This window comes from Plectropomus leopardus, chromosome 12 (genome assembly GCF_026936395.1).
Source record: "Plectropomus leopardus strain MGB_pleo_1.0 chromosome 12, ASM2693639v1, whole genome shotgun sequence".
In the NCBI taxonomy this organism is placed as follows: Eukaryota; Metazoa; Chordata; class Actinopteri; order Perciformes; family Serranidae; genus Plectropomus; species Plectropomus leopardus.
Genome location: NC_142187.1, coordinates 27,111,364 through 27,135,359, shown reverse-complemented (window position 1 = coordinate 27,135,359; position 23,996 = coordinate 27,111,364). Strand labels below are relative to the sequence as shown.

At 38.3% G+C, this 23,996-nt stretch overlaps 1 protein-coding gene across 1 annotated transcript in view; it reads right to left on the bottom strand.

Moving 5' to 3' along the window:
- Window positions 1-22,725, bottom strand: part of ghrhra (growth hormone releasing hormone receptor a) — a 31,791-nt gene extending 9,066 nt beyond the window's left edge. The window contains exons 1-9 of the mRNA XM_042497483.2: window positions 22,341-22,725; window positions 21,446-21,554; window positions 8,131-8,238; window positions 5,697-5,797; window positions 4,293-4,390; window positions 3,930-4,062; window positions 2,605-2,758; window positions 544-604; window positions 307-376 (exon numbers count right to left, since the gene is read on the bottom strand). Coding sequence (XP_042353417.2) covers window positions 307-376; window positions 544-604; window positions 2,605-2,758; window positions 3,930-4,062; window positions 4,293-4,390; window positions 5,697-5,797; window positions 8,131-8,238; window positions 21,446-21,554; window positions 22,341-22,421 — 915 coding nt within the window. The 5' untranslated portion in view covers window positions 22,422-22,725. The remainder of the gene's footprint in view (window positions 1-306; window positions 377-543; window positions 605-2,604; window positions 2,759-3,929; window positions 4,063-4,292; window positions 4,391-5,696; window positions 5,798-8,130; window positions 8,239-21,445; window positions 21,555-22,340) is intronic.
- Between the last annotated feature and the right edge of the window lie 1,271 nt (window positions 22,726-23,996).

Genomic DNA, 23,996 nt, shown 5'->3' with positions numbered 1-23,996 from the left:
ATATGTGGTGGTAGATGTTTTAATCATGGTGGGCCACCACAACTGAAAAAAATGTGTGGGAAAATTCTGGCAGAAAAAGCTTTGTGGCTGTGGCCAAAATCAACACTCATTGCCCCACACGAGCAAAGACAACTGATGACATAATAACAAATCACAGTAGTCCCTCGCCTGTCCCTCCAGTCCATCATTGCTTGCACAACCATTGCAAACTGAAACTATGCAATAATGGGGAGTTAGACTGTTATTACGGGGTGGCGGGCTTAGCAACCAGTGAGTGGCAGTCCAGATTCTCTGCTCTCTACTCACCAGCAGCGAGGCTGTTATTGGTCCTTTAATAATCCACCAAATAGCGACATTCTCTGTGTCATCCCAGCAACTGTAATTAAAACCAAATTCAGTTAATTAAAATCATGTTACACTCGAATCAAAGTACAAACACTGGAAGAACTATTACTGTTTAACATGCAGTGGCACAACGTTAACAGAGCAGTGAAATTATTACAAAATATAAGCTGATTTGCTGCATCATGTAATAAAACGTACCCTCTATCATCATAGAAGAATCTGGTCAAAACCCAAAGTATAAGAACTGTTGATGGGAGCCCTGCAGTGTAGGAGCAGAGGTTAATTATTAATACATTGTGTATCTGTCAAGTAAAATTAATCTGAACGAAACTAGAGCCTCAACTCTCATGTTTTCTGCATATTTAATGGAAATGTTGTTTGGCATATAAAACACTGTGTATTAAATTTGTCTGTCTCCCGCTTGCATCTCCATGCCAGAAGAAGAAACAGAGATTAGATAAAAGCAGGATACAGGAGAGAGAAAAATAGTAAAAACTGGAAAGAAGCTGATAAGATACATCAGAGCCACTCACATACTGAGTGAGCACCAAATCAGACACATACTGTGTTGTCAGCTTGTAAAAACACAAACTCCAGACAGAGATATTTAGGTTTTATTTAGTCACAAGTGCATAGTTTTCTGTTTGAATCAGGTTTGAAAGTGTCTTTGTTGGTCCATATGGTTAAATCGAGAACATTGTGTTGGAAGATATTCATGTATTATCATAAGGGACTGTTCCTTATTTATGAGAGAGGAGGGCATGGTGCAAAATGGGGAAGAACTTCAAATATGTTTTTAAGCTCTGGGAAGGACAACGTGTTCTCGACTTGTCATGTCATGTCATCGCTTTGTTAGTGGATTTTATATCTTAAAAGGAGGCACTAGGTACGCTGCTGCATCTTTTGTTGATGTTCTGGCGTGTTGTGTCAGTTTATGCCTTTTACATGCATACATTATATGCGGTCTTTTTAGAAATAAATTTGCATGTCTGTAAAACACCTCATTTTGACATTTATTTTCTTGTGCACCAAAAGCACATGGTTAGGTTTGGGAAAAAAAACCTAATGGTTTGGCTCAACATTCATACAGGAAGCGAGCAGCTGGCTCCCAGGTGACGCCAACCAGCTGTTTATCATACCGCCAATAAAGGTGCCTTTTTCTTTTGGTGTCTGACGCTGAAATGACTGATTAATTGGCATTTGAGCTAGGAGTGAGAACAGGCAGATAAATAAAGTACAGGCCCTAAATATAATGCGCCTCACTAAAAATTCTCGTTCTGTCTCCACAACATTATAACAGGTATGCTGCTGTTTACTGTTGCAATAAACATAACCGGTCCTCTCAGCATGCTGTCACTGAAATTTACTATAACATCGTGGTTACAGGAAAATGACACAGACTGTGGAATGTCACAACTATCACTTCAGAAAACAAGGAAGTTTCAACAAGGAAATATAATGCAAATAGGAAACAACAAAGACATTAGGATGGGAATAGGAAGACCATGGAAATCAGTTGAATGAGCAAAACGAGATAACACAAAGGGAAAGCACTCAAAACATCCGCAGAGAGCTCAGTGAAGCAAAAGATAAGGGAGAAGACAAAGGAAGAGCCGAGGAAACGTGTGCAGCCGCCATCTCTGCTCAGGAACAGCTATTGTATAAATAAAATGTTTGGGACAAAAAGATAATATACACAAACCCAAATTTGCATATATTGTGCATAACAAGACAAAGGTAAAACCTGCCTGTATCATTCAATGTAATGTAATACAAAAACACTACAAACAATGGGCTCAAATAAACATCATGAAGGACTGCTGTAGTATATTATAAGGTTTTCTTTCCTTTTTTTAATGAAGTTAAATGTACTGTGTGTGCTAACAATGCTAGCTATTTTTATATCTAAAGATGCTCAAGAATTCATATAAATAAAAGATGTCAAATTAAAATCCACAGTTCAGCTTGAATATCATCACGCCAAATAATGAGATATCAATAAGCAGAGACAAACTTGCTGTGCCGCAGACACACAAAATGAGATCAGTGTTTGAAACAAAAGTGTCCTGGGGGACAACACTGCACCAGTTGCTTTTGAGCATCAAACACTTAATTTCTTATATTCTGGTGATTTTTTTATTCACCAATCTGTGCATTTTTGCATGAAATCTTTGCCTATGTCTAATCATCACTTGATTATTAGTCGGTCATGGCCTTGCATAACCTCTCGACGACATCTCCAGTCATCCCTTCACTCACCCCATCCAATCAGGATGTACCACCAGAAATATTTCCTCTGAGAGACGAAGGTCAGGGCCAGCAGCGTCTGCAGATACATGCCCTCCACCAGCAACCAGAAGTAATTGGCGAGGATGCTGAACTGGAAAAAAGCCACGGCTGACTTGCACGCTGTCTAGACAGGACACAGCAAAGTAAAGTTAGTACTGGATGAGTCATTATTTAACACTGAACTAACACACAGTTTTGTAGACAACTTTGCAGCACTGTGGCAAAATTGTGTGATTGTTGTAAGGACAAAACCAAAAATCTCACACTTTTATAATAATATATGTGAAGAAGAGGCGGTCTTAAAAAAAGAAAAGAAAATACTGCCTAAAAACTGAGATTATTTTTGTCACAGCTGTTAGAGGTCTTCTTCTGATGTTTGCATTTTGTATTGGCATTACCTTTTTATTTTGCTTTGCTTCTGCTTTTAAATAATTTGTATTTCCAAAATGTCAACTTTTCATTCGCTAAGAAAACATTTTTGACATGGCATTTTCAGATATTTCCATTTCCTTTCAAAAATTCTTAATTTAAGATGTAGAAGAATTTTCATAACCCATAAAAAGTAGTGTTGGTCTGAAAAATTCAAAAACCAGCAAGTAATAATTTTAATTTTAATAGTAATTTCCTCAAAACATGACTGAAACATTCCTTTGTACAACTACTTCTTGACTATAGACATTCTGTAAAGGATGATTCACTGCTTCTGTCAGCATCTCAACCTAAAAAGCTAAACCTTTTAGGCCATTACTGCATGAGTTTGTTTTTTTTTATCCAAGAAATGACATTATTTTGTCATGAAATGTCCTTTGACAAAGCAGTGTCAAACTTATTGAAAAAAACTTGAAGAGACGTCCTGCTGGGATTGTTTGGTTAGTGATTGATTGATTATGTTTTTCTGTGGTGTAAAAAGTGAAAATCTAGTTTCTTCCACCAAAACTACATGCCACACGACAGGCGGCCCTTCCTCTACTGGAACAAAGCAAAAACTCACTATAGAGCAAAAAAAAATCATTACACAATTTACCACATACTGTGAAAAATGAATGTTAAAAAATTAATATATCATCCACAGCACAGAAAAATGAAACACACCTGCTGTTTTTTATGTTTAAACTATTTCATTGCTGAAGAAAAAAGATCTTTTCCATTAATGATGGGATTTAACTGAGAAATGACAGCTTCCATTCATCACGTGCCTTCGCCTCTTTCACTCCTCTTTCCATTGTTAACCCATTCGTGAAGCAGTGGGAATCTGCTCCATGATGGGAATATTATTGGCTAATTAACATGCTCACCGTGGACACAGAGCAGTGGTCCAAGGTCTCGTCTGCAAACAGCACGGTGTCTTTAATGAAAACAGCGCTGGCTCTCAGGACGAAGGAGGAGAACAGGTTGATGTGGATGTAGTTTCTGGTGCAGCGGAACTTCCTGAAGAAACACAAACAGAACTACAAGCCTCTATATAACAAAGACTTCACCGGATGTTTATTGATCTATACCTGTTTCTAAAATAGCTCCTTAATGTTTGCCCAATGCCACTCAAAGCACTCCAGTTCAGGAACCTGAATGTGTCTGTGAGCATCCTCGTTTTTGTCCCCTTTTATTGTCCTTATTGTTTGTGAGTGTACTGAGGACACTGTGTGCTTTTCTGGTCTTACCTGAAGGCTGTGAACACCACTATGGCTGTAATGAGGGAGATGAGCGAGGTGGCATAGCCCACAGTATAGACCTGTCTGAACGTATAGAGGTAGCTTGTCTGTGGAGAGATTAAGACAGAGTGAATTAGGTTAATGGTGATGCAGTCAAATATATGAATGGTAAATGGCTTAATGAGTGAAATGTCATACAAATCAAGGCTGTAGCTGTGGAATTAACATTAGGGGGGATTAAATTTACCATGTGGTCTGGTCTACAAATATGTTGTAAATGGCAGCTACTTCTGTCTTCATAAATTACACACACAGCGCAACATAAATAATATCACATTCCAGTATTCTTTTTTTCTATATTCATTAAAGTACATTTATTCAGAACAGTATCTGACATTGTTTGAACAGCAGTCATTGGCTTCTGCTTGGGCATGGCAACACTACTTGGAAAAACTGCACGCGGAGCTGCAGTACACCGCAATATTAGAACTGCTAATAACAGTGGCAATTAGCTGTGTTTACATTAGGTTTAGATTACATATGCTAATAATGATTTCCAATGGCAATGGTGGGTCGCCTATATATTATAATTACTGCCTTGACACAAATGTCTGAAAGTGATCTGAAAGATGTTGTGAAAAGAACATTCACTCAAGTACTGTGCACAAGTACAATTTTGAGGTTATTGCACTTTACTTAAGTATTTCCATTTTCTGCTACTTTATACTTACTATACTATACCATTATGATTCACAGACAAATATTATGCTTTTAACACCAATTTTTTTTATTTGATATCTGAAGATACTTTGCCAATTCAGATTAATAATAAAAATATAATCAACAAATAACCAACAAAAAGTAATGAAAACATTATCACGTCAACAATTATAATCAGACATATAATAGATACACTTAGCATACTTTTTTGAGCCATATATTTTTATTCTAATACTTTTCTACTTTACTGAAATAAAATGTTGAACTTTTACTTTTAGCAGAATTGTTTACGCTGTGGTATTGCTTCTTCCTCCACAGTAAAATATCTAAGTACCTATTCCACCACTGCAGAAGTGCTTTCAGTACTTTAATCAACAATTAAAACTTTGGAAGTGGAAATCTGATGAAAAGTTATATATTATTATACGGAAACATCAAAATTAAAAAAAGTTAATTGTACCTCAGTTAGTTTTGCAGTATTGTATCAAACACATTTGAGACTGTTGTCTCACATGAAATGTTTGCATTTATTCTTGGAACAAAAGCATCACAAATGCAAGTTGTCTTTAGATTAAATCTACAAATAGATCTGCACTGAAAAGGAAGCAGCAAGGGAGGAAGAGCGGAGAGGAAGCAGACACAATATGAGTGTTCTTAACTGATTGGCATGATTTCAGCATAATGTGTGTATACCTCAGATTCAGGCTCGCTGTCGTCGCTGAAAGCACAGGCCTCGTTGTAGGGTGGATACATTTCTGACCAGCCATCGACCGTACAGTTTCTGTAAACATAACCTGACATGGCGGCAGACAACAAAGAGACAAGGAGAAGGTAAAATCTTTTCAAGTGAGTCAACCTTTGAAACAAATTTCACAATATCAATTTAACAGCTCAGCCAATTTGTTTTCTTTACATTCTTCTTAGTATTTTCCATATTCAGTGTATGGCTACGGCAGATGTCAGTCGATATGCCTCCAGTTTGGAGAAGCAGACAGAAGTACCAACACAGAAGCTAACCAATGTATTGCTGTTGATGGGGGTATCAGCAAAACACATTTTAATTTTACAATTTCATAAAGTCCCACTTAAAAAAATCAACATCATAGTGTATGCTATATTTATGATATTTTCCCTGTTTGACTTTGCTGCCATTGTGAGGTTACAGTTAGCTTGACATTGGACCAACATTTCTAAGTCATCCTTTAGTGGACGTTAGTAGACGTGGACATTTGTACCAACTTACCTGAAGGAATTACCTTAAGATGTTGTTGGAATATCACGTTCACAAGAAATTTGACAAACCATGTCACAGTGCCCTTGACCTTTTGACCATCAAATTCTTATATGAGTTCATCCTTGAATCCAAGTAGACATTTGTGCTAAATTTGAAAAAATGACCTCAAATTACCTTCTTGAGATAGTGCAGAGAGTGAGATGGATGAAAGGTCATAGTGACCTTGACCACCTAATTCTATTTCAGTGACCTAAAAACAGGGAATCACACAATACAGTAACAACCATATAAAAGAACAACAAACGGTGGTTAAAACATTTTAAACTCTTCGGCATTTAGTCCAAGTGGACATATATGCCAAATTTGAAGAAATTACCTCAAGGTGTTCATGAAATATCGCATTCACAGGAAATTTGACAGACCATGTCACATTTACCTTGACCTTTGACCAACAAATTCTTACCACTTTCTACTTTGTCCTAAGTGGACGTTTGTGCCATATTTGAAGAAATTACCTCAAGGCATTCTTGGGATATCCCATTCACAAGAATGAGATGGACAGGATAACAACATAGTGCCTCCGACCTCGGCTATCACCAGCAAGGGAACATACTAAGCTTGTCTTTCTGCTTCCATTGACCTTATATTTAAGTGTATGCTCTAGAGTATCAGAAGTGGTATTGTTAACTATCTTGTGTTCTGAATGATGCACTGTAAACTCCATAGTTATGGAAAGTTGTCATTTCTGTGCACGTTTGGACTGCTCCCTTGGCATTTCTCTCTTGGACCATTTCACTCTATTTGTGCTTTCAGTCAGAAAACATTTGATGCTTTCGTGTTCAAGTCTACTGACATTTTACTTCTGGTTAACTTCCCTTCAGAAACAGCAGGTGTCTGCCGAAGCTCATTGGCTGTATGACTCTGTGCACCTCCCTGCGTTTGTGGGATCTAAAATGTGTGAGCCTCAGATAGCGCATGCAGGCATTAGCTGGCATGTTTGAACAAAGACACACAGAAATGCATGTCAGTGGGGTTTTCTCTCTCCTCCCCTCTGAGCTGAGCAAACAGGAACTAAAGCTGCCAACTGCGCTGCTGAAAGCAAAGACTTTCCAGTCTGATTGAGTGATCTGCAGTTCAGATCATAATGAGCCATTTCAATCAAGGTAAGACAGGAATAGAAAGAACATTGTTCCTTAATGACCCTGACCTTACCTCTCTTAATAATGCTGTCATGATGACGATCCCACCAAGACAACAAAATACAAAAAGTCCCACATTTTTTGTTGACCTCTGTGCGCCTTTTGAATGGAAGATAAAGCCTGCCATATTTTAAAAATTTCCTAGCTGTCCTATAAACACTAATTTACATATGCAAATGATTAATAATTGATTATAACGTGATATCTTACAATACACTTCATTATGTTGACAGAAACAGTTTCCAAAAGGATATTAACTCTTAATATAAAACCACTTAAACTCAACGACACTTTACTATCATTATTGGTATATCACATTATGTCTGTCTTGGTGTCATCGTCTCTTTGGAAACACAAATCCCTAAACAGCCCAAAAGGAAGTCAGACTGATGAGAACCCTGCAGACATTTCATGTTATTTCTTCTGCCAGAAACCTCCCTGAGCATGTAAAAATATACATATTCTTGCCAACAAACATGCATGAATTATTCATATGGTGCTCCTTCATCAGAGCGACTCCAGACTGCATTAGTGCGGCAGATTATACTGCAGAGACAATTATACTTAGTAGCGGAACGGCAGTGAACCAGCAGTAAATGGGATTTTCACATTAGCTTCTGCATTTTAACTGTTTTATTGATTACATGACTGGAATTGAGGTTGGTTGAGATTTGGGTCAGCATAGAAAACCAACCTTGATTGCTGGAGAAATGCTGGAAGACATCAGAGCACGATAAGTTTACCACCTGCCCAACTTCAGCTCTCAGCCAGCAGCCGATCTCGTCCCACTCTGTGTTGCATCCTACAAACACAGACAGAGCGATGAGCAGGGTCAGACAATAATGATAAACTTTACTCATAAAGTAAAGTTACACAGTGCTTTATGTGGTTAATCCACAATTTAAATTTCAAGGCTGCAATGAGACAAACTTAAATTACCGCCTTGTGGTTGTATGTCCCCCCCAAACTACTCAAGTGGCAGTTACAGTTTAAATTCATGTCTGTCCAGATTTAAATGTAGCCATGACTGTTGACAATGTGAATGTTGCTACAGAGAAGCTACACATTCGAAAGTGTGATTGCTTCACAGAAACTTGTTTTCTCTTTGTTGACCTCATTCAGTCCAAGTGGATGTTTGTGCCTAATTTGGGGAAATTCCCTCAAGGTGTTCTTGAGATATTGCTTTCACATAAATAAGACAGACCAGGTTCAGCGAGCTTGACCCTTGGCCTTTGACAAAAAAAATCGGATTAGTTAATCTTTGCATCAAAGTGGACATTTGTGTGAAATTTAAATAAATTCCCTCAAGGTGTTTCTGATATATTGTGGTCTCGAGAAGAACATAAATGAGGTCACAACAATTTTGACCTCTGACCACAGAAATCCAATAAGTTCACCTTTGAGACTAAGTGGATGTTTGTTGAGGAAATCCTTGTGAGGCTATTTTGAGGACAGCTGACACGTTTTTGGACTGTTTTATGAATTTGAGTGTTTTTATTGTCTTTCATTACTGTATAACACTGATTATTCATGTCTTTTATTTAGGTGATATTATTACAAAAATGAGGTATTAGCAGCCTGAAGGTGTCTTTCCCTAATTCCGCCTGTCTTCTAGCCTAGACCTCTGAAAATTAGTCAGTGTTATTTTATTAGTCATTTTATTGCCAAATTCTGAAAAATTTTAGTAATACATGCAGATTTGTGTAGCGTATGTTTGTCTAATAAAATTGATCAATCATTCCATTTGGGAGACAAAAACATCAGATCTGTGTGGAGCGATAAGGAGGCCATAACCTTCCTCAAATATTAGGCATGAAACAAACAGTTATTTCCGTCACATTTTCTACAATGTTTTCATTAATTTGGGGTTTGACTGGGACTTTCTCAATGACATTTCATGCTCCTTCCTCCTCTGCAAAAGTTTAACAGCACCTGACTGGAGAGTTCGCATTTATCTCTATTGACCGGATCTAGCAGTGAAACGAACAGCATTGGATGGAAATGCATATTAATTTGCATTTTCTTTCGCAGATGTTATCTGTGCCCGTTAAGATTTGGTACTGAGGATCATATCACTGCTGAGACACTCGTCTCTGAGATCAGTATCTGTTACTAACATCTCCACTGACAACTAAGTACCCTCTGAAGTCCACATGATTTTGATCAGACCGACAGCTCCTTCTTCAAAGCAGACATCCATATGCCTTCAGGCTTTGTTCAGGGTCACTTCATCGAGATACATACAAACGTGTCAGGAAACTTTATTTCTGGCCTCATTTCACTGTCTGCAAAGAATAGATATGGCTCAATTGTCAATGACCTTTCAGTTATTTAAGATATGTATGTTTTCTCCTCCCACCACTTCTCCCCATTCATATCAGACATTCAGCGATGGTGAAGGAGAGAAAAAAAAGTAATAATTGGCATTACCTGTTTCCATAATCTTTTCAGTTTGACCTTATTCATATTTAATTCATGCTTTTTGTTGGTCCTGTGATATCCGATTTTTGTCAGTTGAGTAGCTCTGTCTGCTGGACTGAACCTGTCACATAAATTTCTGACAAGAAATGGTAACATGAAAACAAGTGACGTCATCCACTGCTCTCTCTCCCAGCTGACTTTGGGTGAGAGACAGGGTACACCCCGGACGGGTCGCCAGACTATCAACAAGCTGACACATACAGACAACCATTCAAGTCACATTCACACCTGCGGGGCAATTTAAAGTCACCAATTAACCCAACATGCATGTCTTTGGACTGTGGGAAGAAGACGGAGAAAACTCTGCTAGCACTGACAGGACATGCAGACTCCACACAAAAGGCCCAAGCCGGCCTCATGAAAAGTCCTAAAATACTTAATGGTGTCTTTAGATAGCAACGTTGTTTAGTCAGTCGATCCATCACTTTAGACAAAGCTATTTCTGTAGATTGAGATTACATTTAAGGGTTCCCAGAGGCTGAATCATAAAGATCAAAAGCTAACATTCATGACAACTGTGACAAATTGTCCTTTGCTTCTCTGTCAGATCCAGATATGGTCACTTCTAGCTCCAAAAAGCTAAGATGCAAAAGCCGAAATGCCAAACTCAAGGCTTCAAAATGGGAGTCCGCAAACCAATGGGTGACAAAATGGCAGCTACATACATTATTTGTATATATTACTTTATGCAAAGGATTACTAGAGAGATAAATCTTTTTGTGAAAGACTAAGATTTTTTTTGTTTAACCAGAAACAGCCATGAAATTGCCAAACTTACCAGACCTCATTTACCTTAAATCTGCTGGCTTTAGTACTCTCTCAATACTGGACCAATTTTAAAAATGTTCCCATTTGTCACTTAGACACAAAAACATGAGAAAATGGCCCTCTAACCCTCTTAGGAACCAAATTGTGTCCTAACAACAGCATCTTAGTGTAGCTCTAAAAATGGTAATACCATAAATCTTAATGACTAAATTACCTTCCATGAGTCACGACATCACATTTGCATTAAAAGGGGTTAAAATATTTCATTAAGTGACATCATTGGTTCCTTTCTGTCCCGCACTGCTTTGGTTACACTGAACTTTTCTTTTGCCATGCTGCAGTTATGAAAATGTTTAATATACCGACGAAATAAATAACGGCCTCAGCATAAAATGTGGTTCACTGCCATCCTGCTGAGAGACGAGTAAGAATACTAATTTTACTTGCAGTCAGACTGTGTTTATGTTCAAGTCAGAAATCACTCTTGGCTCTTTGAAACACTTTTATGTTCCTTAAAACTTAAAGTGCCCAAGGACTTTAAACTTTTTTCAGAGGACAAAAAATGTTTTTGACATTTATTCTGGTCTCACTTCAGCCTTGGGGAAGAATGAAAAAGAAAACTCCTTGTATTGCCTAAAAAAAAAAAATCATGCTGTTGACATTTACCCACTGTGGACTTAAATGGCATATTTGCAGCACCACACACCAGGTTTATCACAATGATAAATGCATTTAATATCTTTTATATGTATTCATCTATTCAGTTTTGTCAAACCTGTTACTTTGCATCCTGAGACAAAGTCCTCATTGATATGGGAATAAATCCATTATATTATTGGGAAGTGATCAAAGATTAATTTAAAATCTTGACAAATGCAGAAAAAAACCTGAGCGTGTATGAAGCAAAAGCTTTAACCAAAGTCCATTTACAAAAAAAGAACAAGATAGAACTGGGGGTAAGACCTGTAAGCTGGTATAGTTTTAGTAGATCAGGATTAATAGAAATATCATCGTTTGCTTACACAAGCAGAAGTATAGGTCACTTATATGCACTGTAGTCTCTGTGGTTGGTGTGGGTGGATTTGCACTGATAAAACGCCAGTAGGTGGGCCAGGATGTTTCAAGACTTTTCTCAATAAAAGTAACAGCATGGAGTCTGTGATGCTGTGAGAAACTCATCACAGATCATTTGAAATGCATGAAGCTAGACATGTGAGCAACACTGTAGGAAGCTGAAGCATTTGAATGACACATGCATACAGTGGTAGTGAACCTCCTTTTTGTAGTGATATCTGGATAAATTTACATGCACATAATAATGTTGCTATGCTGCAAAAAAAAAGAAGCAATCTTGGTTTTAAGCCGCTCATGTCAGTGTTTAAATCGTCTGCTCCACACATTTTCAAAACGCATCCTAACAGAAAACACAAAACATTTCAAACAGGACTAAGTCATCCTGGCAGCTCAGCAGGTCAAGTCAAGTCAATTTTATTTCTAAAGCCCATTATCACAAATCACAATTTTCCTCAGAGGGCTTTATAGCATACAACATCCCTCTGTCCTTAGACCCTCACATCAACTAAGGAAAAACTCCCAAAAACCCCCTATAACATTAGAATGCTTTGAGCTAAGTGTCAGTGATCTAATATGTTCACAACCACAGTGCAACATTATGATGTTTAGCTCATATGTTTACCATGTATTAGTTTAGCATTCTACGATGCTGACATTTGCCAATTAGCACTAAACAGAAAATACAGCTGAGGCTGCTGGAAATGTGGTTTCTTTTTTGTAATTCATTCATTGCTGTGGACATACTGTGCTCTTGGTATCCTCCAGCATTTGCTGTTGAAACTCTGTGATGTCAACAGGCAACCATCGCAGGAACGCCATCTAGTGACGTATCATGTGGATGTGACATGTTCTGTCTGGCCGCACTCTCAACTGACGCCGCCCACCCGTGTATCACGGTGCTACGTCAGGTGCCATACAGCCGCAAAAGGTGGTTTTTCTCGTCGGGATCTTACGCCGAAATCCCTGTAAAAGGGACGATATTTGAAAGTTTAGGAAAGAGAATGGACTGTGGGGTGACATGATGTCTGACACAATTTTTATGGCAATCCACCCAATAGTTGTCAAGAGATTTCAATCAAAACCTAAAATTAAAAACCGATTATAGTGGAAGTCAGGTAATGTGAGCCATCCAGCATCTGACATTAATCTGAAACAATTTACAGGCAGCAATCTGTCTGGGGGAACTACCTATTTTCTCTCAGTGCATTGTTTAATTATATTAATCCAGCGTATTTAATCCATTATCAATCTTTCTTCTGCAGAAAAGAAACAATCAGGTTTTCTCACAAAACTGATGTCACTAACTCTGGGAAGTAACAGTGCAGTTATTCACGGAGTACCTGGGAGCTTTATGAGTCATGTCAGCATCTCGTGTGCTGTTGTCAGGCTGAGTCAGACTGATACCCCTGAAACCAAGGATCCAGGAGGGGAAGAGGGATTGTGTTAAAATGCACTTTCAGATCTCAGGTCTGTCATTTCATGGACTGTTAGCACAATGAGTTGTCGTCTCAGGGGTGGTGCTATGAATTTTCGTGCTTAAACACAGCAGGCGGCTTGAGTACACCAACAAAATACACAGCAACTTAAAGAGGAGATAGACAAGTTTAGCGTTAGATTGCTGGCATCCCACCAGGTCTCAAAAGACTAATAACTTTTATTTTGCATCTGTCTTTGGTTGATTATTTAGATCTTTTAAACACATTAAAATTCCATGTATTGCATGTGACGTATAAAATAAAGATGCTATTTTTGTTAGCAGCATGAATTTACTCTTTTTATTGGACCCATCCCTCATTATACTCTGCCCAAAAGCTGCCAGAGAAGAAATTGGCTTCAGTCCATGCGATTAAAAATAATAATAATAATAATAATAAAAATAATAATAATAATAATAATAATAATAATAATAATAAAAATAATAATAATAATGAATATATATAAATATATATATATGTGTGTGTGTGTGTGTGTGTATTGACAAATTGTTTTTCTGCTTGTCTCAGAAAACAGCATGGGTGCTTTATCTTAGAAAATAAATTATCCGTCTGGGGGAGCCCAGAGCAGTGTGAAATTGAAGTATAAAATATTTACAGAACACAGAATTCGTTTTAGGAAAGACTGATCTGGCTGCCCTGGAACGCTTGTACCCTAATAGACAACTGTTACAGAAAACATTTGGACATGATATAGCAGGACGTTTAAGCACATACATAATCTCTCAGTTCCTGGGCAATTCTCACTGGTTTACCAGGACACAAATTACACTTGTGCTTTTGCTCCTATGAAAGGCTAAATATATGCATGAAAAGGTTTAAATTCTGCCTTATTTAAAGAGCTATCTTGAAACTCTTGGTATGGCCATGTCTTCACTAAGACAGCTAAATAAAAACATGCAGGTTTTTTTTCCTCTCTGTTGGGTGCTTTTCGTTCACACTAAGCCACAATTAATCACATCCAAAAAACAATGATTTTCAAACCACCCTCGCTGTCAAGTGCATCTTAAAATCCATTGTGAATAAGACAATTAAGATTGGCAGCAAATTGCAGGCATGAAAATAAAGGATGTGGATACAATATTGCTGTTAACTTTCCTCTGAGGTTTAGGGGATGAGGTACAGTGTCTTTATACAGCGATTAAACAACTGTGCTTAAGTGAGCAAGGATTAAGAGATTTTATTCTCCAATGTTGGGGTTTCTTAATGCCAGAATTGGGTGTTGAAGCCTATAAATTTTGGTGAGAGGGGAAACATCTTAAGCAAATCATATGTGGGAGGATCATCCGTAGGTTTACACAGATGGGCTTAATCCTAATAAAAAAACATAAGGCATCTATTCAAGAGAGGAAACCTCTACATCTAAAATAGTATTTCAGTTTTCACTGAAGAGACAGTGGCGCATTTATAAGCGAAACAAACAAAACCAAAAATCAGTGTCGTTTGTAAAGACCATGCTGCAGAATAATGGTTTGGCCTGATTTAATTACTGAAGTTCAGGTGTTGCACTATGAAAATTAAGCACCAGATGAATTCACTAAAAGTTAGTCTTGTCTTAATTTGGCGCTAAGTGCTACTCACTAGAGTAAGATCACTTTCCAGTTTTGCTGGTCCGGTCCGGTGTACAAGCTTAAACTGGTTTGATTTATGCAAAGCGACTGAACTGGCATTTGTCATTATGTCACGCTCAGCAACTAGTGTCCTCAGACTCTCTGTCATTTACTGATTAAATTTTAGCAGAGGGGTGAGACAAACACAGGCACATGCTTTTTGTTTACTTTTTTGGGTGACAAGGGGAGAAATGGCAACATGGAGTTATTCTCTTAAAAAGACTGAAACTGTTTGGACTCACATTACGTACATTACATGATACTATGTGAGTTAAATACTCACTTTCCATTGGGACACAATGTCATTATGTTCCACTGAGGACTGACTCCTGAGTCATGTAGGCCACCTGGTAAAGTTCAATAAACCAGTCTGGTCTGGTGTTTGGCTTAATATCGGTAAAATCGGTTTGAAATTTTCACACCAGCCCAATCATACAACACACACACCATCACATAAAATATTGTTGCATTATTTGCTATCAGTTGATACCAAAAGTAAATACACACATACAGAAACAGTATGCTCCACACAGTTAGGATCAGTGGCCAGCATGCCAATCTGGCACGCAAATGCAATAAAATTACAGCTTTCCTAGAGAGCTGATGCACACTGACACATTAGGACAGTGTAGGACAGCTTATCCTGACACAATGACAGTATGTGGGCTCACAAAAAAATAATAGATGTGGGTGTTTTGAAGTTCAGTCTATGCCAGTTAGTTTTGGATGGTTTCCTCCCAATTTGTTATTTGACATGAGCAATATTAAAATCATGTTCTAAGGAAGGTTTTGTGCTTTCTCCAGTCTGGTGCTCATTTATCATATCTACTGTGCCAAAAGGAAGAAAAACAGGATAGTGATTATTTAGTTTCTTAGCAATGTTGGCCTGTGGATGTGTTGATCAATCAATCAGTCCAAAAGAAAAGAGAGAAACAACTCTTGGATAGATTGTCATGAACTATGTTACATGCATTCATGCCCCCCTGCAGATGGACAGTATTAGACCAAACTAGCCAACCTTGAAACCTCAAAAGTAAGGAGGATATTTTAAACCAAAGTCAGGGGTCTGGAAGTCCTCCCCCAGAAAAGTGTGATTTTCCCAATCTTTGTTTCCTGCATGCTGGTGGTGTTTTAAAGAGAGAAAATAACAAAATAATAGGTGCACTGCATCAGAATTTAAAAATTTGGGTTTGTTTTTGGTTCATGACCATGGCAATACCAGAAAGAAGGAGGAAGGCCAGTGAGCTTGGCCTGCGCCAGGGATAAATAGCCAGCTGTACTTCCTGGCTTACACACCCGTTGGCCCTGGATGCCTAAGCAAGGTAGAACCAGAGGATTACGGTCTTTGGAAGTCAGCTCGGTAGCCTAACACACTGCGGCAGAGGAGGGCAAACAGTGCCCCCTTCCCCAGCCCCCAAGTCACCCCTGAAGCCCTGGTAATGGGGGCCAGGTAGAAGTGGAGGTGCCCAGCTCATGTGTTACCCCTACTTAGCCACGTAGGGTTTAGAGAAGGAGAAAGAGGGCTGGAAGCACCAATGAGTACGAAACGGTGCACTTTTGGCGTCATAAGACTTTTCCACTCTGTACAGTTAAAGAAACGTTGATAATGAAAACGTTTTTAAAAAGTGTGCAAATCTCTTATAAAGTCGGGGAAATACAAAAGAATTGTGAGCATAGGAGGAAACCAGGAGAGGGCAATGAAAATGGAAGGATTACAAGTATGTAGCCTATTAGAATTTTAATGTGGTGCGATCATTAGGTAGAATCTTTCCAATGCTTTAGTTTATGACTGAATACCCGAAAACCTCAGCTGTATTTTAGTATGCTAACCCGCTAAACTAAGATGCTGAACATGGTAAACATCTAATTATGTCAAAAGGTCATGCAAGAATCACAGGATCACAAGATCAGAGAAAAATCCTTTTTAGGCTTGCCTTTGAGTCTGAACATAACTTTTGGTTTCTCCAAGAAAGCCCTTCTTTGAGTGAAATCTGTTCACTTAAAGCCAAGACACAACTTTTCCCCAACCTTGACTAAGAAATCCCTCAGAGTTCACCCCTCTTGGAAACTTCTCCCAACTGCTTTCCAGACCATAATGGCTCGAACCAATCAGCATCTTGTCAGGAGCTGCTGGTAGCCACAGATGTGATTTAGGGGTGTGTAATGACACGAAGAGGTGACAGTTTGTTGAAAACAACAATATTGTTCCCAAAGATGGTAGCGTAGATGCTGCAATATCTGAAATGGAGCGTATTTCTTCATTAAAAGAACAAATAACAGCACTTGATGGAAAAGATGTTTTTGCTGCTCTCCTGGCTGGCCTGTGATAGACAGGCCATCCAATCACCTGCCAAGTATTTCTTGAAAGTAGGCCTACCCACCCTTTTCCAATTTCCAATGATGGCATCTCATGATTCTGTGTAACAAACAGTCAGCCATGTCAGGTTATGTTACCCCTCCAATTGATGCTTTGCTATTTGCCCTGCCTTCGGATGCAGCCATTTGGAACAGCTATAAAGACATTTGCCCTCAAACATTGTAAGCATGCTGATTTTAGCTGCCTTGACTCTTTTTTCATTGTTTTGGTCTTTCTTTTTCACTGATTTTCCAGTTAATTCTCTGAAAATGCTGCTGCAGACTCAACCCTTTTGTACAGGTCAGCTCCTTTAAAACTGAGTCTGAACCAAAGTTTAGTTGTTTTTTTTTTTTTTTACCTCAAGCTGTTTTTTGGATTGCCTTTACAGAGTAGCTGGCTTGCAAGTGCAAATTAAAGTTTTACTGACAAGTCAAGTAGTTGAACAATATTCCCCAAAGGGAGTTCCCACTCCTAGATGCTTGAATTCAGATCTCTGGATGTGAGTCATACAGATACTGAGAGTGATTTGACAACTGCGATATGCTGATTATGAAAAGATTTCATTTTTAGCCTGAGACTGGGCCAAAAGGAAAGAAAGAGGCACAATCATATGATCTATGTTAAAAGAGACATTTCTATCAAAAGCCGCCGTGAGTGCAGCAAAAACCATGAGTTATGGAAACTTACACTGTTTCACTGTGACTGACGTCTTTGTGTTTGTGCTCAATCACAGGATGGATTTTTGACCACCATGTGGGCAAAACCTTGTTCCTTGGTGTGTCTAACTGTCAGAGTTCACAATTAACACTTGTGTCAAGAGGTTGATGATTGCTTTAAAACATTTTCTTTCAGATTGACCAAAAGGTTTTGTCTCCCACTGAGCAGGTCTCTATTCTTGGGCCTTTATCAGCAGACAGCTCTAAAGGACGCTATACATTCAGCCGCTTAAGTATCACCTCATTTAGGATTAACAAGGACGTTTGAAATTACTTTGAGTGAGTGCTTCCAGAGCAGCATTTAGGGAGGAACAAGATGACATCTTTCATAATATATATATAAATTTCATAATTTTTCAATTCATTTATTAAGCAGCATGAATCCAATTGACTTCTCAGTGGGATTTAATGTTTTAATGGGATTTAAATTTTGATGTTTAGTGTACACTTGGGCAGGGTTTTTTACCAGATAGAATATCTCAGCAAAACATGGCTTATATTGAATATCCTTATAAACAGCTTGGCATTCAGTCTATTTCTATGGCAAAGCATGAAGTCCCTTTCCCACTGCACAAAAAAACATGTGCTAACAAAAGGAGAGCCAGGAGGATTTATAAAAAAAAAAAAAAACGGGGTGGTTTCCAAACATCTTGGAGTCTACAACATAGTGCTTCTTTTATATTCAAATAAGGATCAGATTGTGTGAGAGTGAGCGTCAGACATGTTTGTTTTAGAGTTGTTTTGTTTTTATTTTTATCCCATTATTTTAGCTTAACTGATACACTTCTTTTATGCCTTTTTAAATTCCTTTTTCTTTAATTAGGTACACACTTAGGTACACAAATTAATAGTTGGACCTGAAGGAGTGGTTGAACAGGTGATATGTGTGGGTGATGGGGTGGACTGATCTGGCATGTGATTATATACTTGTGCACTGTTGCTTTATTTAGCCCTGTTACAAAATCTATAAAGACAAGTGTTTAGTTAAATAGTATAGTCATGCTTGCAGCTCCTGTCAGGCTGTATTTTTTTAAACAGCTGTGCTTTGAGCTAAGTGCTAATATCAGCATGTTAACGTGCTGATGTTTTGTCAATCTTGACCGAAGTGATGGACCAACCAACAAACAAGTCAGAGTTGTCCCCTCCAGACCCACACTGCTAGCTTGGCTTAAAATACCAAATATTTGCTGTTCTGGGGTCACAAATGTGAGGATTTTCTGTCTGTCTCTATTTCAAACCATTATGAAGCGAATATCTTTGGATTTTGGAAAGCTGGGCAACAAGCTGTATTAGTTCTTAACTATGTTTATTGACTTTTTTTATACTGAAAAGATGCTTGAAATAATAATCAAAATGTAAACTGATAATTGTTGCAACTCTAAATCAGAGCAACAGCGTGCAGGGTGACATCTTGGAACTGGCTGATTTTTGCTCAATGGCAACACATTGCACAGCAGCCTGCAGAATATGACGTCTTCTTGGGCTCATCAGCACCAGGAGTCAGTCCCTGATGATGAGTGACATCATTTCATAAAGGTGACATTTCAACTCAGCGTGATTTCCTAACTCTGCGTGATGACATGTCACCTGCATGGTTGGCATCACACTGATGGACGCACAAACACACCTACTGTGACAGTGAAATTCATCAGCAGACATTTATCTGCGTAATGGGGAGTGGATGACACCTTTGCAGCAAAGTGTTGTGTCACTCTGGCGTTCACAGTCTTCGGGGTTAATTTAGATCAAATTAGTCTGGAAATGTTAAAGTTCATCACTCTCACGGAGGGGAGTTGCCAGAGTGTTGTTGTTTTGGGGCAGTTTCTGATGAAGCAGAGACGAGCTCGGCTTCAGTGACGCAGTTCAGTGTGGGGACACGCAGTGTGGCCCTCTGGGAGATGCCAGGTTCATTAGTATGTAATAAAGTCAACAGCTTAGATTGAAAGGACAAGCAGGTGAGGCCTCACCAGGAGGAGTAACAGGTGTTATCATGGGTTTTGGATTAGTATGATGAAGATTGCATGGTGTAATAACACTGCACATTACAAATTTCAGTCTCTGCATTCTCAGTCTTTTCAAAATAAAATAAGAAACTTTTTTGATTGCACAAATTGAAATGAAAAGGGTTTTACATGCAGTTGGTCTACTGCTACGAGTACAGTAACTTTACTTAAGACATCATCCCCCATCATACTATGCTGGGATTTTTGGTTACTGTTTGTAAACACCATCAACACCAAAAGCGAGAGCCCAGATTCACTCCTATTTGCCATATTTGCGTTTTGTTTGATGCTGTGTCCACAATACTCATAGCTTCTTCTGCCTCTTTGGTCTGGCACATAGACTGATTAATAAAGATGGCAAACATGACAGCCCCCCAAAATTGAAGCCAAAACGTCTTGATCGCCCCCTGGTGGCTGGCTACAGTGCAGGTCATAAACCCTGGCCCATCAATGTTAGTGTATGGGACCACTGGCCAATCTAAAAAATCAAAATACATGTCAAAAAAAAGGTTTTTATTACCCTGATGGTTTTTCAAGTGTTTGTTTTTCTAAGTTTGGGTTTTAATGAAATATTAGATGCTATAAAAAGGGGAGTGTCAACATGATTGACAGCTGTGTGTGCCCAGCATTGTGCTCATAATCGGTGGTGCTGCTTGCAATTGGTTGGATGGGTGTATGGGTGGGAACTTGATACCTCAGACATTGCTGCGGCTGTATCGCAATATTTTGGCTCTATTTTGTACAGCGGGATGAAGTGGGGATGTGTCATCTATTTTCATAAACAAGGTCTGTCACCTGCTTGTTAAAGTCATGACATAACCTGCTCATATGCCCAGAAACACCCTAAACACTGCAAAGCCAGAAGACAATAAGTTAATAGAGCCAAAGGGCAGACTTATCTGTGTTTTAACAATACACTAGTTACTAAATGTTTGTTGTGTACTACTCCTGCTTCTTGCTGTATATACTAAATTTCCCCCAGTCACTCAGTGAGGCTGAAGCTATTTGTTGCTCCAGGGAGGGTCATGATAAAAGAAAAATATCACACCCCAACTACCCCTCTACTCTGACAAATAGAGTACAGTCCCTAAATGAAATCCAGGCAGAATGCCGATAATAGAACTGAAACCTTTAAAAAGGTTTTGTTATTTAAGTGCAATGAAAGTCAAAAACTTTTATGCTCATACATTAAGTGATGGATGTGCTCAGTCATGAATGTCATCACATGAATTGCACAAAATGCACACAATGCTACAACATTAAGAAAAAATAAAAACTAGTCTAACTGGCACATAAAACATCCTATAGAAAGTTTAACCCACATAATTTTCCTTCCATGTTGTTTAGGCTATAAAATGCAGTTTTGAGCCAACCTCAAAACTCTTCTTCCTTTTTTTAGTTTAGCCCACATTCCCGTCTATTAAAAACCTCTCGCAGTGCGCCGAGATTTCTCATGTATCTCTCAAAGAAGCAAAAAGCACCAGCAGCAGCATCACACATGAACCCACCGCTGTGGTCGCTCTGGTTTTGCGCCTCGCTCCTCCTCGTCTGGCTGCAAAGCTCACGAGCCCTCAGGTGCTGAGAGATGATGGCGCAGTCCGGATGAATTGCTTCAGCCTGGAAATATGAGACAACTTAAGTTATCTAGCCAAAAGCAGACACATGCACCACACCGATGCTCTTTGCTTATTGGTTGGGTGAACGATGGAGGAAAAACATGGATTCGGGCTATTAAACAAACTAATTAAACAAAAACTAAACTAAACTATTAAACAAAATTAAACAGATAACTACGTGCGAGTGTGTTTGTCAAGAATTTAGTTTTTATTAGTTTCCTTTTGTTAGAAAAACAACTAAGAATAAGCTCTCTCTCTCTCTCTCTCTCTCTCTCTCTATATATATATATATATATATATATAATTTTGCCCCTTAGATAACAAAATTATTGATAAAAATATATTTCTTATCAACAAGCGTTTTGCAAATGCACGCTCAAACCTTGCACGCTATAAGACAACATCTTGACCGTTTTTTTTTTTTGTTTTGTTTTTTTTTTGGTTTTGTTTCTTCTCCATGTTCCCCCTGTTCATTTTTCGTCTTTGATTGATACCAGACAGGTGCTGATTGATGTAGGTCGCAAGCCTTGATAACCACTAATTAGCGCCTGCGGCTTAATGAGGACATTTGCTGTCCAAGTGTGTGTCGCGTGCTCCAGAGAGCCACACAAGGACATAGGATAACAACGGTGATAGCGTCGCAATAAATATGTAATTAGGCTATAATTAAGAGTCTGGTCTCCTAATTTGCAGGTTAAAATGCAGCAAACTTCTGCAGCACTTTTAATCACTTAATGAATTAGAGAACTTTGTCCCAGAAAGAATGCATAAAAGAATAAATACTCACTTTAGGCCACAGAAGAAGATAAAAGATGAGGAGTGTGAATATCTCCTGTCGTCCCGGCAGCGCCTTACAATCCATTTCCATTTTCTTATCTGTCTATCCTCATCGGATGATGCTGATGATGTGGGTACAAATCCAGGTTATTTGTTCCTCTGGAGCCTGTTAAAGCGCGACTTCTTTTTTGTAGCCTCCCTGTGAAAATGTATTCTGTCAACCTTAAAATAAATGAATCCCCATACTCTTCCCCGCGAGCTGCAAACTTGTGGGAGTGAGGAGCTGCTGCCTCACATCTGCTCTCTCTCTCTCTCTCTCTCTCTCTCTCTCTGTCTCTAAATCAGGTGAATGAATATCTCCATTCACAGGCTTGGCACTGAGGACACGTGATAAAACAAAGCGCAAATGCATCAGAGAGCAGAACAGCAAATGACCTAATTTCAAGTCACAAATATATTATGCAAATGTGACTGACTGCCATAAACCTTTTGTATATGTCTCAACAAAAAGAGGGAGTAGGCTATATTGCTATTGTTATTACCAGAGGTACTTGTAGGCTTACATTACTGTCCTTTACACTGCACCACATTTCTAGTGGTGGAAATTAGGCCTAACTATAAGTGCATTTACACAAGTGCATACATGTTGTAGGCAAATACTGTGTTTTTACATTTATCTGACAGCTAGAGTTACTATTTAAGATTTTACATATCAAACATATGATGAATTAATAAAACATTATTCAGTGTTAGAGACTGTCCTGTGAAAGTGCTCATACAGGATAACCTCCACCAGTTATAACATGAAATGCTGCTCATTTGTTAAAGCATTAATAATGATATTCCAATAATATGATATCTATCATAAACAACAGAACTCTTTGAAAGGAACTATTCTGCCCAACAAATATTTTTCCATTTCAATGGACATAGCTTTTCTAGAGGTACTAGATCTATTATTACTGTCATCTGACTCCACCCAAAATGCACAGACTTGTTTGATGGTATGTTTATAAGCTAATCACTGTGTTCCACATTATCTAAAGAGGACTGCAGTAAAGCCGCGCCCCCCTTTTAAACAAGCATGGCTGACCATAAAGCCAGGAAGAAGCGCAAGGCAAGTTTCAGTCTATTAATCATAATGATGTTTTAAGTACATAATTTGTGTTGAAACTGTGTTTAAAGTAAACATGGGTTGTTATATTACTTACACATGTTTAAAAAAGGGCATTTGAAAGAGTTTATAGCTTTCTGTGCATTGAATTGGACGGGAGATACTGGAAAATGAATGTAAGGGAATCTTATTTAAACAGTGAAATACTGTTCTTATTTAATGATGCAATGAGTTTACAATCCATCCTATTGATTATGCATATTAATCTCAGGAGGTTCTCAACATGCTGTTTTTTTAATCAGAAACTGAGAATATTTTGAGTCATGATGAAACTTTAGTCATTGATATGAATTAACCACTGATGAAATAAATAATTTCACTTCTTTGTTGAAAAAAGGTCTGGGTAAAGACCATTTATTGTTATTTTTACTATTAGGTGTTTTTGCATTAAGATTCTTTATCTGTTAGAATATACAGAAATTAAAACACCTAGTAATGTATCATGTATCATAATTTACATTATACATAATAATGTAAATTATTTTTTTAAAT